Genomic DNA, 12,994 nt, shown 5'->3' with positions numbered 1-12,994 from the left:
GCGCAGCTTTTTCTAAGTCTAGCAGAACTTCACCATACCCCGTCCGTCCTCAGCACTCCTTTAGTTTGGTCTTGTTTTTCTCTGGTGTAGCTATCACCAGACCGGATCTACCTTTCTGGCTGTGATTAGTATCTACTTCTATTTTAGGCAGTGCTGATGCAGTCACGGGAACAGGTTTCAGAAGAGCTGGTGAGGTTACAGAAAGATAACGACAGTCTCCAGGGAAAGCACAGCTTGCATGTGTCATTACAGCAAGCAGAAGACTTCATCCTCCCAGACACTACAGAGGTAACTTACTTTCCACAGGATCAAAAAAGTCAACAAGTACATTTTCTGAAATGGCTGTATGTTCTTTATGTAAACAGTTTTATTCAGATATAATTCATGTGCCAATTCAACCATTTAAAGTGTACCATTCAGTGGTTTTTGCTGTACTCACAGATGTGTGCAACCATCATCACAATCAATTTTAGAACATTTTCATCACCTCAAGTTGTAACTCCTTGTGACTTGAGTACACCAGCTAAAAACAAACACACACACACACACACACAAAAGAAAAGGTAACACTTCACCCTTTAGCTACCATCCTTATTTCCCCTCCTCCCCTAGCCTTAAGCAACTACTAATCTACTTTCTGCCTGTATAGATTTCCCTATTCTGGACTTTCCTATGAATAGAATCATACAATATGTGGTCTTTTGTGTCCATCCTCTTTCACGTAGCCTAATGTTTTCAAGATCTATAAATTATTTTTGTCGGCCCAGATTGAGAGTGTGCCAGAAATTAAATGTTTGAAGGGGTTACCATGCTGGCTGCTTATGATGTTTGTTTTTGTATCTAGTACTTGAAAGGTTATACCACACTCACCATCATGCTGTCCATAAAGATGACACTTTTGTTTCTTTTTGAGACAGATAATATATTATCTGTCACCCAGGCTGGAGTGCAATGGCATGATCTCTGCTCACTGCAACCTCCGCCTCATGGGTTTAAACGATTCTCCTGCCTCAGCCTCCCCAGTAGCTGGGATTACAAGCACCTGCCACCACGCCCCGCTAATTTTTTGCATTTATAGTATAGATGGGGTTTCACCATGTTTGCCAGGCTGGTCTTGAGCTCCTGACCTCAAGTGAGCCACCACGCCTGGCCAAAGATGACACTTTTGGTCACTTACATTCTTCTGTGGTTGGGTAAACCTGGGCTACAAAACCAGTTTCCCAGAGACATTCATAATTGTCTCCTTAACTTTATCCAAGCTTTATGTTTAATTTTTATTTTTTGAGACACAGTTTCATTCTGTCCCCTAGGCTGGAGTGCAGTGGTGTGATCTTGGCTCACTGCAACCTCCACCTCCTGGGTTTAAGTGATTCTCCTGCCTCACCCTCCCGAGTAGCTGGGATTACAGGCATGCGCCAGCATGCTGGGCTAATTTGTTTCTGTATTTTTATTTTTTTATTATCTTTTATTTTTATTTTTTGAGATGGAGTCTTGCTCTGTCACCCAGGCTGGAGTGCAGTGGTGCAACCTAGGCTTACTGCAACCTCTGCCTCCCGGGTTCAAGTGATTCTCCTGCCTCAGCCTCCCGAGTACTGGGACAACAAGCGCGTGCCACTGTGCCTGGCTAATTTTTAAAAATATTTTTTAGTAGAGATGGGGTTTCACCATTTTGGCTAGGCTGGTCTCGAACTCCTGACCTCGTGATCCGCCCGCCTCGGCCTCCCAAAGTGCTGGGATTACAGGCATGAGCCACCACACCTGGCCTTTTTTTGTATTTTTAATAGAGATGGGGTTTCGCCATGTTGGGCAGGCTGGTCTCAAACTCCTGATCTCAAGTGGTTAGCCTGCTTTGGCCTCCCAAAGTGCTGGGATTGTAGGCGTGAGACACCGCGCCTGTCCTACCCAACCTTTATACCTGTTTCTTTTTTTTTTTTTTCTCCTTTTAAAGGAAATCTTAGTAAGTAGAAGTTTCCCCTAATTATACCCTACAGATTCAATCTTTACAATTTGGAACTCATTCTTTTTTCCTATATACGTATTAACATGACTGTTATTTTTTATTTCATCATCTACAAAAAACCAGTTGCCTATCTTGCCATTAGCTCCTTGCTGTCCCCCAGCTTTCCCCAACTTCTTGTCGTCTCAGCTCATGTTACAGGCACTCTTGGGAGAGCCTTCTTTCCTTTCTGAATTGGTGACTGCTGTCATCAAAAGAAGGTATTGGGGGCAGGGTATGGTGGCTCAGGCCTGCAATCCTAGCACTTTGGGAGGCCAAGGCAGGAGGATCGCTCGAGGTCAGGAGTTCAACACCAGCCTGGACAACATGGCAAAACCCTGATGCTACTGAAACAAACAAAAAAAATTAGCCAAAGATGGTGGCACACACTTGTAGTAGTCCCAGCTACAACTACTTGGGAGGCTGAGGTGGGAGGGGTCGCCTGAGCCCAGGAGGTCAAAGCTGCAGTGAGCTGAGATGGTGCCACTGCCTTCCAGCCTGGGAGACAGAGTGAGACCCTGTCTCAATTAAAAAAAAAAAAAATGGTATTGGGAACCTGTTGACTTTTGCTATCAGCTTAAAATCACTGTTCTACCACCTTCCACCTCTGTTAGATTTTTCTCTTTTGTCAGGAAAGAATCCTGTCTTCCATGTTTTAGAGACTTTTTATTCCTAGATTTTATTTCATTTATTTATTTATTTATTTTGAGACAGAGTGTTGCTCTGTCACCCAGGCTGGAGCGCAGTGGTGTAATCTCAGCTTATTGCAACCTCCGCCTTCTGGGATCAAGCGATTCTCCTGCCTCTGCCTCCTGAGTAGCTGGGACTACAGGTGTGTGCCACCATGTCTGGCTACCATGTTGGCCAGGCTGGTCTCGAATTCTTGACCTCAAGGAACCCGCCTTCCTTGGCTTCCCAAAAGTGCTGGGATTACAGGCCTGAGCCACTGCACCCGGCTAGTCCTAGATCTTAAAATGTTCCAAGAATCCAGGCCGGGCACAGTGGCACTTGCCTGTAATCCCAGCACATTGGGAGGTTGAAGTGGAGTTCTGCTTGAGCCCAGGAGTTTGAGTCTGTGGTGAGATATGATTATGCCATTGCACTCCATACTCCAGTCTGGGTGACAGAGGAAGATCCTGTCTCAAGAAAAAGAAAAAAGTTCCAAGAATCCTTGAAGAATGTAGTCAGTGTGTAAGCCTTGATTCTTGGACCTGCTTCAGTAATAAATCTTATGAAATTTTAAAAACTGTTGTTTTATATATATTGTTATCTGAGAATCCCGTTTTTACTTTAGAGTTGCTTTAGGATATAATTGGAAGGATTTCTAAAAGAAGACAGAACTAAAATTTAGGAAGAAAAATAAATTCTATACTGAATTTATTATAGAAAAACAGCTTACCACCTTAGAAAGCCACCTTTGCCATTATTTACCTCTGGCCTAAGGTAGTACTTTGCCTGTGGTAGATGTTCAGTAAATGTTTGAATGAATAAGTGACTAAGTAAATAAATGTTATCCTCTTAGTTCACACTTGCTACTCAGTGTGAACTTGCTACCAAGTTTTGTCTTCATTTCCTAACTCCTCTCACTTTTCTGTAAGTTAATAGTAGAGGATTCTAAGGTATTATTTCTATTGAATGGCATATTGTAAGTCACTTAATCTTTTTATTTTTCTGCTTATGAAAGTTTTGAGGGAAGAGTATGTGGCTCATAAGATACGACTTGGCCAGAAATGTCTTTTCTATAACATACTGAATGTTTTTTTTTTTTTTTTTTTTGAGACAGAGTCTCGCTCTGTTGCCCAGGCTGGAGTGCAGTGGCGCGATCTCGGCTCACTGCAAGCTCCGGCTCCCGGGTTCACGCCATTCTCCTGCCTCAGCCTCCCGAGTAGCTGGGACTACAGGCGCCCGCCAACACACCCGGCTAATTTTTTGTATTTTTAGTAGAGACGGGGTTTCACCGTGTTAGCCAGGATGGTCTCGATCTCCTGACCTCGTGATCCGCCCGCCTCGGCCTCCCAAAGTGCTGGGATTACAGGCTTGAGCCACCGCGCCCGGCCAACATACTGAATGTTAACCTGACATGGCACCTGCCCTGAAGCTCTAAGTGGTTTAATGGTCAAAGTCTTAATTTTTGAACCATTAAAACATCTGAGATTCTGGTTATAGAAAATCTTTAGCTTCTTTATTTCCTTTCACTCTCACAAACCCAATAATCATTTGTTTCTTGAATCCAGGCACTGCGGGAGTTGGTATTAAAGTACCGTGAGGACATCATAAATGTGCGGACAGCAGCAGACCATGTAGAAGAAAAGCTGAAGGCTGAGATACTTTTCCTAAAGGAGCAGATCCAAGCAGAACAGTGTTTAAAAGAAAATCTTGAAGAAACTCTGCAACTAGAAATAGAAAACTGCAAGGAGGAAATAGGTGAACATAAAAGTGATGTAGTTTAGAATTAGAGTCACTAAATAAAACTTTAGTAAAAGAAGTAATACATGGCCGTGGAGTCTGGAACACAGAAAAGCATAGGAAAGAATTTAGTAAGGACTCAGTCCATTTTTTGTAGATATTCTGATATATTCAGATTCTGAATATATATTCTGATTTATTCAAATAATCAGAAATTCTGGTTATTTTAAAAACTTGTTTTTTTTTTTTTTTTTGAGACAGAGTTTCACTCTTGTTGCCCAGGCTGGAGTGCAGTGGCGCAATCTTGGCTCACTGCAACCTCTGCCTCCCAGGTTCAAGCAATTCTGGTGCCTCAGCATCCCGAGTAGCTGGGATTACAGGCATGCGCCACCACACCCGGCTAATTTTGTATTTTTAGTAGAGACAGGTTTCTCCATGTTGGTCAAGCTGGTCTCGAACTCCTGACCTCAAGTGATCTGCCTGCCTCGGCCTCGCAAAGTGCTGGGATTATAGTTGTGAGCCACTGCGCCCGGCCGAAAACTCTTTTTAGGAGTTCTGTGGCCTCTTTGGCAATTATTCATAGATAGGACTCTCAGTCCTTGAACCCAGACCCAGGGGAATGTGATTCGATGGGTGGCATTTCCCTGCAGAAATGGGATACATGATCTATAAGTAGTTTATGACACAGTGTCCATTTGCATGGATCCTGCTTTTCCCTGAGCCTAAATATGCTGAGTGCTTGGTAGTAATTTTGAGACAGCCCCCTGGAAGCCATGTTCAGCATATATTTGAATCCTTTGGGGGTGTTCTAAAATTTTAAAGAAAAAAATTTTCATGCAAAATAATAGAGGAATGCTAATACATCTCATTTTTTTCCTTCTAGCTTCCATTTCTAGCCTAAAAGCTGAATTAGAAAGAATAAAAGTAGAAAAAGGACAGGTAAGTCGTGAGTTTCAAATTAATTCTATCAGCAACCAGTGGTTATTTATTGACTCCTACTATGCTGCACCCAACGAATAAAAAATAGTTAAGGCATGGGCCCTGCCTTAAGGAACTTCTTTCTTGTGGGAAGAAAACCATGGGGTAAGGGCGTGCCGGTGATTTACTGAGAGTGCCCTGTGTGTCAGGCTACGTTAAACTGGAGGAGGTAAGGCTAAGATGTGACTGTGGCCTGGAGTTTCCAGTGTAGTGAGAAGATAGGCAAGGCATGGTCATAACATGTTATATGCTTAGAGGTACAGTAGAAATATGTATAAAAAACGTTAGAAACGAGATGATGTTTTCTAGCTGGCTTAGTCCTCTTAGACATCATTTCTTTTCATGGTAACCCCATTCAACTTCCTGACCTCATTGTTCCTTGATTTAGAGATTTTCACCTCCACCCTGCTCTCCCTTCCCACACACTGGGCTGCACTTTGCCCAACTGTGACATCTCACTGCAGCCTGAAGTTCCTTCACCACAATCTGCCATCCTTCCAGCTCTTCATCCTGCGGGCCTGTCCATCGAAGCACCTCATTCAGACCTCCAGTTCTCTGAACTTCCCCTTTCATCCTGGTTTCAGCAGCTTCATGGCTTGCTTTCTTTCCCCTAGGTCGCATCTTACTGGCCTGCCTCTTCCCCTCATCTCCCACCACACCTGTCCCTATGGTCTTTGACTCCTTGTCCTGCTGTCCCCAGCTGCTGATGCCACGAGACTTGGTGACACTGCATGCTCAGGCTGCTAGATGGGCCTCCAGTGCTCCTCATGCAGCCTCTCATGTGTCCTAAGTTGCGTCTCTTCCATTCCTCACAGTCGCAGTTTCAGTCACCTCACCTCAGCCACCTCACTCTCAGCAGATGCTGGCCTCACTCCTCAGGCATCAGGCAGAGCCATCTTCAACTACTGGGCTCCTCAATTCCAGGTTTTCCTTTTATTCCCAGCCTTCTCTTTTTCTTCAGAGAAAATGATGACCTGCTTCTGACCACAGTGTCATTGCATAGGTGCTTTGACTGAGTATCTCCGGACTTTTCCAGATGTCCCTGTGCAGTGCTGGGCCTTGAACTTCTGCCACTTGACTGATCTTTTCCATCATGCACGAACAGGCTCAGGTGTCTCCCATTCAGAAGGAAAAAGTCTGTCTTTGGATTGCACTCCTTTCCCGAGCTACCAGTCTTTCTTCTTCCCTCTGTTGCCACAGTCTTGAGCATCTCCACTGCCTGACTTCCCAGGCATCCCTCCACCCGCTGCAGTCTGCCTCCTGCCTCCACTTTGCTACTGAGATTGCACCAGCAGAAATTATCAGCGGTTGAAGTACATCTCATCCTTTCCATTCCAGCTGCCACTCTTTGAGTTCAGACTTCACTCTCACCTGGCTTATTGTAACAGCCTAACTTCCCTGCCTCCAAAATTTGTCCCTAAATCATCTCCATATTGAAATCAAAGTGATATTTAAACATTAGAAACTTGTTCGCGTCCAGTCTAGTGGAAAGCCCTCTAGTAGTTCCCCTTTATTTACAGGATCAAGTCCACATTCTTAGCCCAGCCAGAGCTCTCCTGCCTTACACTGCCTCTCCGCCTCAGCGCCTGTGGCTCCCAACGTGCTGTGCTGTAGGCCAGCCAAACATGCCACCGTTGCTGCATGTGTTTTTAATGCATGCCATCCATTCCCTCTTATTGGAGTATCTCTCCATCTTCTCCCCTTGTCACCGTTGTCTTTGCCCTGTAAAAATGTAGGAGTCAAATGTCATCTCCTCTAGGAAGTCCTTTGTAACTTTTCTGGCAGAATTAAATGCTTCTTCCTTCACATGTCTGTTTACCCTGATTTCTCCATTTTGAGGCCTCAGAATATAGTAGGCACCTAATAATGGTTAATGAAAGAATAGTTCAGGAAGAATACAGAGGGGATCCACAGAGCTGCAAGGGTGAGGGGAGTATTCCCAGCGTAGCCCAAGTGTCTTGGTGTAATTCTCCAGGCTCTAGGCTCTTTTAGGCAGTGCACTGGGGCCCTGAGGGAAGTTTATGTGAGTTTCAGCTTTTTCCTTTTTCACAGTCGGAGTCCACATTAAGAGAGAAGTTGCAACAGCTTGAGAGTCTTCAGGAAATAAAGATCAGTTTGGAAGAGCAGTTAAAGAAAGAGACTGCTGCTAAGGTAGTATTTTCATTAGTCATTTAATTTTAAAAATTAGGGCTAAGAATGTAGGATCACATCTTGCTTGTTAAATATATTGGTGCTTTGAAGTGTCACCTTTTAAAAAGTTGGCAAAACTGACAGCTTGTGAAAAGAAAAAACTTAAACGAATTGCTCTATTCCAGCTGGGTTAAATCTTTTCTGCCAGGTCTGGAGGCCTGTGTCATAGGCTAGCTTCAGATAGTAGGCAATCAGGGCCATTGACCAAGCCTGGGCACTGCCCAGTTAGAAGCACTGCTTTGAAAATGTCATTCCATTTGACTGATGTATCAAATCCTAAGAGAGATTGCATCAAACCAGGTTTGCTGCCTAAATTTTGATGAGTTCCGTTAGAATAAACATGCATGTTGTGGGGGTAGTTTCCTAGAAATGGTCTTAGTGAGCTGAGTGGTCAGACCTTAAAGTGCAGACAGTGTTGCTGAACTGCTTATTTTTGGAAAGGCTCCCACACATCCTGCTGGTTTTCTGTAAGAGACTGGGGATAGCTGGGGCTGCCTGGGGCATATTCACTAAGTTTCCTGGTGGATGCTTGACTGTGGAGGTTGTCAGAGGAAGTCCTGTATGTATCCCTGTTGCTGTGACAGACACTGATCTTAGCAGCTGTTTTGATGATGATTGTCACTGTCACCAGCTGCTGGGGGTGGGGGAAGGCAGGACTTTAATCCATTTCTTCCTCTGGCTTTTCATACCCAGTTCATCTTAGGACCTAGAGCAAGTAGTCTAGATGGCTTGCACGCTTGCCCTATAGATAGAGATTAGTCGTGTATAGGAGTGTGATGGATATCCACCCACCTTTCTGCCCTAGTAGTAGGTAACTACAAGTTACTGGATTTCCTAAGTAATTCGGCCCTTTGGCATTAATCTTCATTCAAAACTTGTATTTTTTAGGCTACCGTTGAACAACTAATGTTTGAAGAGAAGAACAAAGCTCAGAGATTACAGACAGAATTAGATGTCAGTGAGCAAGTCCAGAGAGATTTTGTAAAGCTTTCACAGACCCTTCAGGTGAGGCATTTGGGGAACCACATACGAGCATGAAGGCAGTTTTGGGGGACAGAACCTTGCCGATCCCTGACTTGACCACTGGCAGTAGCTAGAGGTTTAGAGACTGGCTGCTCCTACCTCCACCCCAGATGTCTGCCGAATCATTCAAGCCAGAAACCTGGTGTGTTCTTCACACTTGGTCCATTTTTCTTTTTCTCTATACCTTGCCAATTTTGCCTCCTTATGAGTAAAGTACTAACTCCTTAGCATACCATGTAAGACTCTTCCCAACCAGGCCTACCCCTGTATCTTGCTCATCTCTCTGCCTTGTTTTACATTCGCATGTTTAACTGCTTGGGGTTCCTCGCCCACAGCGTGGTGTTCTGTCTGGTAAGTATCCTCATCTCATCCCTTCCTGACTCCTTTCTTCCAAGGCTCAGCATAGGTTTGTCCCCTCCATGGAGCCCTTCTAGGTCCCTGAGCTGGACTAAAGTGCCCCTTCCCTCTGCTATGCTCCCTTGGGCACTCTATGAATGCCTGTAATGACATAATGACATTTAGAATATTGTGCTAAAACTAAGTTTTTTTCCCAATGGAATTTCGGATTTTTTTTTTTTTTTGGAGACGGAGTCATGCTCTGTTTCCCAGGCTAGAGTGCAGTGGTGTGATCTCAGCTCACTGCAGCCTCTGCCTCTTGGGTTCCAGCGATTCTCCTGCCTCATCCTCCTGGGTAGCTGGGATTACAGGCACACACCACCACGCCCAGCTAATTTTTGTATTTTTAGTAGAGACAGGGTTTCACCATGTTGGTCAGGCTGGTCTCAAACTCCTGACCTCAGGTGATCCACCTGCCTCAGCCTCCCAAAGTGCTGGGATTACAGGCGTGAGCCACCGTGCCCGGCCTGGAACTGTGGATTCTTCAGGATTGGGAGTCAGGTCTCATTTGTCTCCATAATCCCAACACATTACACTTTAAAATCCTAGTCTGGGCCAGGCATGGTGGCTCATGCCTGTAATCCCAGCAGTATGGGAGGCTGATTGATGCGGGTGGATCACCTGAGGTCAGGAGTTTGAGACCAGATTGACCAATATGGTGAAACCCTGTCTCTACTTAAAATACAAAAATTAGCCGGGCGTGTTGGCGTGTGCCTATAATCCCAGCTACTTGGGAGGCTGAGACAGGAGAATTGCTTGAACCCAGGAAGTTGAGGTTGCAGTGAGCCGAGATCGTGCCACTACACTCCAGCCTGGGTGACAGAACAAGACTCCGTCGGGAGGAAAAGAAAAAGAAAGCCGGGTGTGATAGCAGGCACCTGTAATCCCAGCTACTCAGGAGGCTGAGACACGAGAATCACTTGAACCCATGAGGTGGAGACTGCAGTGAGCCGAGATCACACCATTGCACTCTGGCCTGGGTGATGAGCAAAACTGTCTCCAAAAAAAAAAAAAAAAAAAATCCCAGTCTGTTACACAGTAGCTTTGGGGAATTATTTTTTAAATTTTTAATTGTTCTTGCTGTCTCCCTTTGAAGTGACGACCCTGGTGAGTTAATCTGCTACATCTCAGCTAAACCAGTCAAAGTTCAGAAAATCTAGGCAGGAGCCACCTATAGTTGTCTCACCATTGTTTCTCCAGGTGCAGTTAGAGCGGATCAGGCAAGCTGACTCCTTGGAGAGAATCCGGGCAATTCTGAATGATACTAAACTGACAGACATTAACCAGCTTCCTGAGACATGACACCCTGATGGCAGGATTCTAGCCTGCACTTTGGGTTTTTAACTCATCTTTAGAGCAACATTAATTATTATTTAACTCTTAACTGAAGAAAGAGAAGTCACAACAAAAGGAAGACTGGAGAAATGCTTACTTCTAGAGGGAGAGGACTGTGCGGCACAGGAAACAGCAAACAGCGGAGTGATCTGCAGCCCAGAGACCTTCAAATGCGAACACTAATAACTCCAGGCTTGATTCCAACAGGCGTGGGATCGGATTTGGTGATGGAAAAAGTGCTGTTTCCTTGCCTGCTTTCTCCAACATAGATTTTCGGAACACATTTCCCTACCCTAACGCAACATCCCAGTAGTGTTTGGAATTTTCTGTTCATAGATATTGGAAGAGAGAATTTGCTTTATCTGTTGTCTAGAGCTCATCAGTAACAGTATTCAGTTAGCAGACAGAAGTGTAGTATGCTGTATGAATATTTTATATTAAAATATGAAGGTTTGAGAGCAGGCCATTGGCTACTGACTATATTTCCCTTGCTCAGTACATTTTTGTTTTCCTTTTACCATTTTATCTTGCTTTGGAGGAACTTAAATGCTACTGAAACTTACCTGAGAACCATAGGACTGTGGCAAAGAAAACCAATTCAGGAAGTGAATTAATGATGAGGATCTGAAAACTTGGCTGGGGCTATATATACTGGAAGTTGAAGGTTAAAGGAAAAGCACAAGAAACTTTGGAAGCACTTTTTCTGCATACTTAGATGATCTTCATGGGCCCACAGGTACCAGGATAAAGCCGAACTGGTACCATCTACTCTTTTGAAGTGTTTTTAGTCTAGTTATTGCATCAGTGAAAAACATTAGTATACATTTATAAATCGGCTAATTTTTCAACTTGGATCATTAGGCTTATGTACTACTTGTTTCAGATGTGTCAAATATAAAAATGGTAACTAGGTTAACAGATACTTTGTATTTTTCTTTTAAATTCAGACCTGGAATGTAAGTGACAATGCTTATGGAAAGCCAGTTAGAATATTGATCAGTTTGGAAATCTGCCTTGTCATTTTACAAGCATTAGATTCCTTTCCTGTGTGAAGAAAGCCTCAGTGAAACAGGTCTTTGCCATAACTTTATGAAGTGCTACAGAAAGCACAAAGAATTGATTCATGTTCACCAATACCTGCTGAGAGTACTGTCCCAGGAATATCCAGTGGATGGATTCATCATCCAGGAGGTTCAAAAGTAAGATGGTTTTCAAATCATTTTTGAGATTGGTTGCATAACAGCAGGGTACCTGAAAGAGCCTTCTGGGAGTTAGTGAACTAGGTAGATTGTTTTGTTCACATAACGCCACCATCAACTCAGTTTAAAGTGAATTGTCTTTGTTATAAATGAGGTCACTATGGACTTACTTACCCTAAAGATCTTTACTTCTGTACTTCTGTCTTCCATAGGACAAATGATAAGTACTACATACCTCATCTCTTGGGTTATTATTGTAGTCTTGCATTCATGATTATGAATTTAAAAATACATACTAATTATGGAAATAGTACTAAAGGCTTGCCGCGCATGAAACATTATTTTAATTGGTTTAAAGTCCCTTTATAAAGAGTGCTACATGGTTTAGATAAAGGAAACATAACTATTGAGTTACAGGGGATTTTATTAATTATAAAATGCAATCAATTTAAATTATGTAGGTTTAAGACTAGACCCTTGGATAAGCCCCAAGCGAATTTGTCTTCAGATTATTAAAATTAGTGCTGTAAATCAGGGTGGGCAATTCACAGCCTTTCTGAACTGACTCAGCTAGAGCTTGCAGTGAAGTGTTCTGCTGAGACTGAGCACCTTACAGATATTTTTCTCCAGAAGATGGTGCTGGGTAATAAAATCATCACAATTAGGGAATGGTTAGTGGTCTCTACTGTGGCAAATGCAAACTGTTGGAATTCACTTTATTGTAGAAAAACCCAAACTGAGACTCTAAGTTTTGTTTAGCAATGTGTTTCTGGTATGAAACAAACTACTGTGTCACTGTCCAGGTAGGAAACAATTCTTTCAACTGGGTTTTCAGCATAAATGGGAACTGATTTAGAAGGCAGGATTTAGCCTTTCTAGGCAAATTCTTTCTAGGCAAAAGAAAAGCTCTTGGGTTTCACGAGTGTTCCTGTGCTTATATTCAGTCTGTGCCTACATCTTTTCATGCATGTCTAACCTGATTTACCTCTTACCTGTAACCTACCTGATCATGTGGCTTTTAATTGGCAGTCACTCAGCCATTTCTAAGCAGGTATAGTACTACCTTTCAGAACTCACACTGGCAAGTGTAAAAAGATGACTTAAGGTGAAGTGAGGACAAAATCACATTCTGCATACTAACCTATTTCTTTTTATCTCCCTTTAAGGTGCTAAATTTGCACCTCATGTCCACTCAGTAACAAGTATTGGGACGTAGAGCACAGCCTCACTCAGCTCTGAAAGGTAATACAGCCTGTGAGGAAGTGAGCCAGCAGTGGCCTTTGCAATTGTGGATCTTGAGCTCTGCTCTCAGCAGATTTCAGGTGTAACCATTTGTTAACTCTACTGAAGGTGTGTCCTTAAGAAGAAAGTGTTCAAATTAAAAAAGCTGCTGCCAAGTACACTGTGTGGTCTTCTCCTTTGAATCCTAGGGTTCTATCCCTCTTCACAGTCATGTTTCTGGTGCTGCTAC

At 43.5% G+C, this 12,994-nt stretch overlaps 2 protein-coding genes across 6 annotated transcripts in view; one reads left to right on the top strand and one right to left on the bottom strand.

Moving 5' to 3' along the window:
• Positions 1-12,923, top strand: part of RABEP1 (rabaptin, RAB GTPase binding effector protein 1) — a 118,249-nt gene extending 105,326 nt beyond the window's left edge. For 4 of the 5 annotated variants that reach the window (XM_055255771.2, XM_055255773.2, XM_063629585.1 and 1 more), the window contains 6 exons: positions 148-288; positions 4,231-4,420; positions 5,286-5,341; positions 7,433-7,531; positions 8,459-8,575; positions 10,190-12,923. In XM_055255771.2, coding sequence (XP_055111746.1) covers positions 148-288; positions 4,231-4,420; positions 5,286-5,341; positions 7,433-7,531; positions 8,459-8,575; positions 10,190-10,291 — 705 coding nt within the window. In that variant the 3' untranslated portion in view covers positions 10,292-12,923. The remainder of the gene's footprint in view (positions 1-147; positions 289-4,230; positions 4,421-5,285; positions 5,342-7,432; positions 7,532-8,458; positions 8,576-10,189) is intronic. The other variant, XM_055255772.2, reaches the window with a different exon arrangement.
• The window catches only part of NUP88 (nucleoporin 88), a 44,259-nt gene continuing 36,629 nt past the window's right edge, over positions 5,365-12,994 (bottom strand). Inside the window, exon 17 of the mRNA XM_055255778.2 lies at positions 5,365-7,102. Coding sequence (XP_055111753.1) covers positions 7,054-7,102 — 49 coding nt within the window. The 3' untranslated portion in view covers positions 5,365-7,053. The remainder of the gene's footprint in view (positions 7,103-12,994) is intronic.

The sequence above is a fragment of the Symphalangus syndactylus genome, chromosome 20 (genome assembly GCF_028878055.3).
Source record: "Symphalangus syndactylus isolate Jambi chromosome 20, NHGRI_mSymSyn1-v2.1_pri, whole genome shotgun sequence".
Classification (NCBI taxonomy): Eukaryota; Metazoa; Chordata; class Mammalia; order Primates; family Hylobatidae; genus Symphalangus; species Symphalangus syndactylus.
The sequence above is the reverse complement of the archived record's forward strand: the minus strand, read 5'-3'. Positions and strand labels throughout refer to the sequence as shown.